General features: G+C 41.3%; 1 protein-coding gene and 1 pseudogene across 1 annotated transcript; both read right to left on the reverse strand.

Annotated features, from left to right (window-relative positions):
* LOC133906081 (malate dehydrogenase, glyoxysomal-like) lies at window positions 1-2,423 on the reverse strand (annotated as a pseudogene).
* LOC133906252 (malate dehydrogenase, glyoxysomal-like) lies at window positions 2,395-4,388 on the reverse strand. Its single transcript, XM_062348103.1, has 2 exons — window positions 4,197-4,388; window positions 2,395-3,295 (listed from the first exon to the last, which is right to left on the reverse strand). Exons 1-2 carry the CDS (start codon window positions 4,293-4,295, stop codon window positions 3,068-3,070), a joined length of 327 nt encoding a protein of 108 aa, XP_062204087.1. The 5' UTR covers window positions 4,296-4,388; the 3' UTR covers window positions 2,395-3,067.
* Between the last annotated feature and the right edge of the window lie 312 nt (window positions 4,389-4,700).

Here is a 4,700-nt window from a genome sequence, read left to right on the forward strand (position 1 = left end):
TTTGTTCATAAGCAACTTTTATTGCCAGAATTATCTTATTCGGTACAGCCGTATAGATAATTTGTACCATGTACATAGTTTTAGAGAGAGATTACAAAGATGACAGTTTCCAGGAAACCAAGACACAGCACATCTCTTTCTATGTTGGGCTTGGCTATTCCAAGATGGCATCACTTGATGAAAGAGACGCCCTTTTGGATACTCTCGGCCAGCTCTTTCTTTGCCTTCTCCAGACCAGTTCTGCATGACAGTGATGCGCTAAGAAAATTCAGCAATGCAGCAGGTCAGTAAAACTCCAGAATATAGATAACAACTGATGTGGTCCTAATACATAATTATAGTTAATGATATGAAGGAACGGCTTTCAATCAGATTCAGCACTCTGGTGATCCTGTACATTAGATGGTCATCCTGATGTCCGACAGCACAGTTATAGGATCTGAGAGATAATGTGATGATAGTATTTCTTTCCCATTGTGTAGTCATACAATTTCAGTGCATCACCTCTGTTCCTTCAGGGCTGTTTGCCTGTTTCAAAGCGAACTGGCATGACTGCATACATGACACATCCATGCTTCGGTTTCTCCTGCACACTGAATTCTAGTCTGTGAACTACTTGATTGTGTGCGATAGGTCCATACCATGAGACTGACTTGTTGTCAGTGTATAGTAATATAATGTGGCAGATCCAATCATGACGAGTACTAATATGAACCAGTGTGCAAGAAAGCTTGAACAAACTAAATTTGCTGATGTAGATTTCAGCAGAAAGCAAGCGTGCAGTTGGTCTTGAATTATTTTTTTTGGGGGGGGGGGGGGGGGGGCATCTAACTTAATTGAACAGGAATAGCTACACTTTCAAGTACAGAGTACAGACCTTTCGAACTCATTCAATGGTCCAAACGGTAAGATCTCCTCATGCCACATCGCCCTAACCGCACTTTGGATGCAAAGAAAGGCAGCTCGGTCACCTTCAACCAAGGGACAAGGAAAACAAAATTCACAAATCAGAAATATTGTTCAATAATATGAATTAAAACAAATTGAATGATGATTAAAATCAGTATGCAGGAAAGAAAAAGAAACCCGAGAAGCTACATAAGAGCACTCCACTATGCCAGCATCACCACACAGTCCTCAGGCAAGCATCTGCAAATTTAGCAGCTGCATATGCCTACAAAGGAAGTTTTAGTGTTAACTGAGCCAACATTATAAACTATGTAGTATGGACAATGATGTGCATACAATGACAGAAACCAACCATTGAAAGAGTGGCTGATCCTGCTACAGCTTTAGTCTGAAAGCTATCAAGAATAGGAAGAAGCAAAAAGGGATTTTTTTTTTAGTAGAGGAGTCATAGCTTAGAAAAGGAACAAGCATAAGACCTTCACCTAACCAAAACAGATGTAAACAACTAACACCAAAACCTAGTACCTTAAAGGATATTATTATCAGCATGAAGATGTAACCCGGACACATCTATGCACCTAATTTTTCTTTTATATAACATAAGGATTGTCCATAATTGACATATCTATTTTACTAGTGATCTAACTCTTATATTCTCAAAATTAAGCATGTTGACTCTTTTTGAACTTTGTTTATCATAGAGCTAAACACTGAAACCAGTACGCATACAATTTAATTGGTCAGAGATTCTGAAGCAGTTTGCACAGCTGAGCAAATGCAAAAGGGACTTATGGTATTGACTTTTCTTCCCTCCCTATGAATGAAAAATGCAGCATCGGAGCACTCGATGGTAAGGAAAAGTATACCTCAACTACTTCTGTCCCACCATTCTGTATGCGAGAAGTGAGGTATTTAACCTCTTCCGAGGTGAACGAGCAGGAAGGATTCACCTATGAAAATAGCAAAGTATAAAAACAAATGAAGTGAAATTGATTTTCTATTATTTCAATTATACAGAGTGTACATGGTTCTGAATTTTGTAGCAGTTGAAATTTAAAATTACTCCTAACCTGTGAAAGGAGTGGTAGTATCGTAACTCCTGCATGCCCACCAATGACAGGAACATTTACCTCTCTGGGGTCAAGTCCAAGAACCTCTCCCTGTAGTGAAAGGAGAAATTTTGAGACTGTCCATGTAGAAATAAATATCATAATAGCGCAATGTGTTAAACTCTGTTGAATTACATACCACAAAAGTATTTGCTCTCACTACATCAAGTGTTGTCACCCCCAGAAGATGTTTAGGTCATATGTCCCAGCTTTCTTAAAACCTTCAGCAGCAATGGGAACAGTAGAATTGATAGGATTACTTATCACATTTACGATTGCCTTGGGGCAGCATTTTGCAATTCCCTCGCAGAGAATACGGACGATTCCAGCATTGATGTTGAACAAATCATCCCTTGTCATCCCAGGTTTCCTAGGGACACCAGCAGGAATTATCACAAGATCCATTCCAGTTAGAACACTTTCCAACTGTGGCTGGCCCAAGAAGCCACACAATTGTAGATTTTAGGATTTAAAATAACACATTCAATTATCAAAAAAATCTTTTATGCTTCAATAATCATATGAATTACCGTATGTTTGTATGAAAAACAGAGGGCTGTCAAAGATATCTAGGAAGGGACAAAACTTAAATCAATGACAATTAATTCTTGTTTAAAAATTGTAAGTTGGTCAGCACTGTTTATGTTTTGAGCTTTGATCCACAACTATCAGTGAGTGGTCAGTTATTATGTAAATTTCTTCCAAGGTTTTCTGTAGAAATTCCTGACGCAACATGATTTTTTATACCTGAGTATTTCACAGGGAAACTGTTGTCTCCTGAGTGGCTGAGTTACAAAAACTATAACAGCTAGCTGCAACTGCTTCAGGAGTCATACATACAGTTGCGAAAGACATATGTGCAGCTGCAGCACTTCATATCCACTAAATATAACCTAAGAGAGATATGGAAAGAAATGTAGTAGAGTATAGCGAAATGCAACTGCTACAGTAATCTGGTCCTCCAGATCAATATTCCTGAATCTCAGAAAGTGATTTCAAATAAAGATGGGGCAAACACAATGACCAGGAGCATACCACAGCACCGGTGTTCATGTGGCTAATGTCAGCTGTGACACCACATCATATAGATGGAGCACCAAAACAAGTGGGTTCATCTTCATTAGTAACGCGAGCGGCTGACCGATCCCACCAGACGCGCCCAAGATTGCAACCTTGAATGCCCCTTTTGCACGGCAATTGGATCCGCTCAGGAAGGAGACCTCCTCCTCCTCCAAAAAGAACAGGAGGAGAAAAGTTAGCAGAGAGTAGAGCAGTTCCTGGAAAGATGGCAGTACATCAATTACAATCCTGAAGGGGCAAATTTAGGAACTTGTCACTGGACTATATCAGATATGATTATCAATACAAACGATTTGAACATAACTCTGAATTCCCTACACTGGTCATTAGCAATCAATTGTAAAGTATGAAAAAGGGAAAGGAGAAAACTTGTGTTCATCACCAGTTTCAAGTGGTGGTTTGCTAAAAGTGTCTTCCATAGTTGGTTTACAAGGTTGCCACTTTCATTCAACTATCAACAGCTAAACAGAGGAATTATGGACAGCCATAATTCCAGATGGTATTGGCTACAGCACTCGATAAGATTATACCATTTGTCAACATTGTGGGATTTGGCCCATAAAACCCGTTCATCTGCGAATCAGTACGCATGTGAGGGCAATGCTATCACGCCTAGTGTACTAGTTAACACTGTTCTGTTCCCTAAAAAATTGGTTGTCTACACATTCGGGATCATCAAACAGTATCCCAAGCGAGCAAACTTACTACCGAAAAACAGACGATTGGTCCCAAATTGTGCACAAACAAACATAGCAGCAGTTGGTAGCCAGCCAACCTGTCGATCCTAGAAACTGGTACTAAGATATTCAGCTCCCACGAACAAAAAGGAGCCTCATTTGACGCCAAGGTCCCAGCTTTGGGAAACGGCGGCGGCGGCCGCCGTCTCTCCAGCAAACGACCCCCTTAGGCCTTAGTTTGGGGGTAGTCGTAGTTTGGTTGTGCCACCCGAACGGCGATGCAAATTCACGACGCAAGTACAGGGCGGCCGGCGGGAAAGCAAATCCAAGCAAGGACACTAGGAACCCCCACCGCCTCCTAATCCCAGACAAAACGGATGAACATGAGAGAAAATCTGGCCAGACAGGAGATAGCGATGACCTGAGGCTGAGAGGTGGGGTGCGGGCGCAGGTGGGAGGCGAGCGTGGCCATCCGCCTGGCCGCCGCCGCCGCGTCGGCCCCTTGCTGCTGCTGCTCCATGTTGCCGTGACGCCTTGGAGTTGGAGTTGGAGTCGGAGGGTTGGAAGAAGCACGGAGCCCAAGAGGGGATTCGTTGCAAAAGGTAGGTGATTGTTATTGGTTCGCGAGACGCGATGGGCCGAGGAGACGAATTATTATCTCTTATTTTTCTTGACATTATTTTTAAAAATTTTGTTCTTACTTTTTTATATCTTATTATACTTAGAATTACCTATTATTTTCTTTCCTTTCAGAGCTACCTTTCCAAAATTCTTTCACATGAGCAAAATTTCAATCCACACCAGCTTTATCTCCACTCTTATCCACTTCTCTTCTCTCTATATGCTACAGTAATAAAAGCTAGCTGCTATCTATAACCACTAAAGTTACCATAACACTAGTCCCAGTCTTGATCTCACCTACAGC

The sequence above is a fragment of the Phragmites australis genome, chromosome 23 (assembly GCF_958298935.1).
Source record: "Phragmites australis chromosome 23, lpPhrAust1.1, whole genome shotgun sequence".
Lineage (NCBI taxonomy): Eukaryota > Viridiplantae > Streptophyta > Magnoliopsida > Poales > Poaceae > Phragmites > Phragmites australis.

Bases quoted from the DNA above. Each gene is read 5' to 3' on its own strand.
- LOC133906252 (XM_062348103.1), bottom strand. From the start codon at position 4,295: ATGGAGCAGCAGCAGCAAGGGGCCGACGCGGCGGCGGCGGCCAGGCGG. The intron at 3,296-4,196 runs GTCATCGCTATC...CCATCTTTCCAG, and splicing joins ACCCCACCTCTCAGCCTCAG to GAACTGCTCTACTCTCTGCT.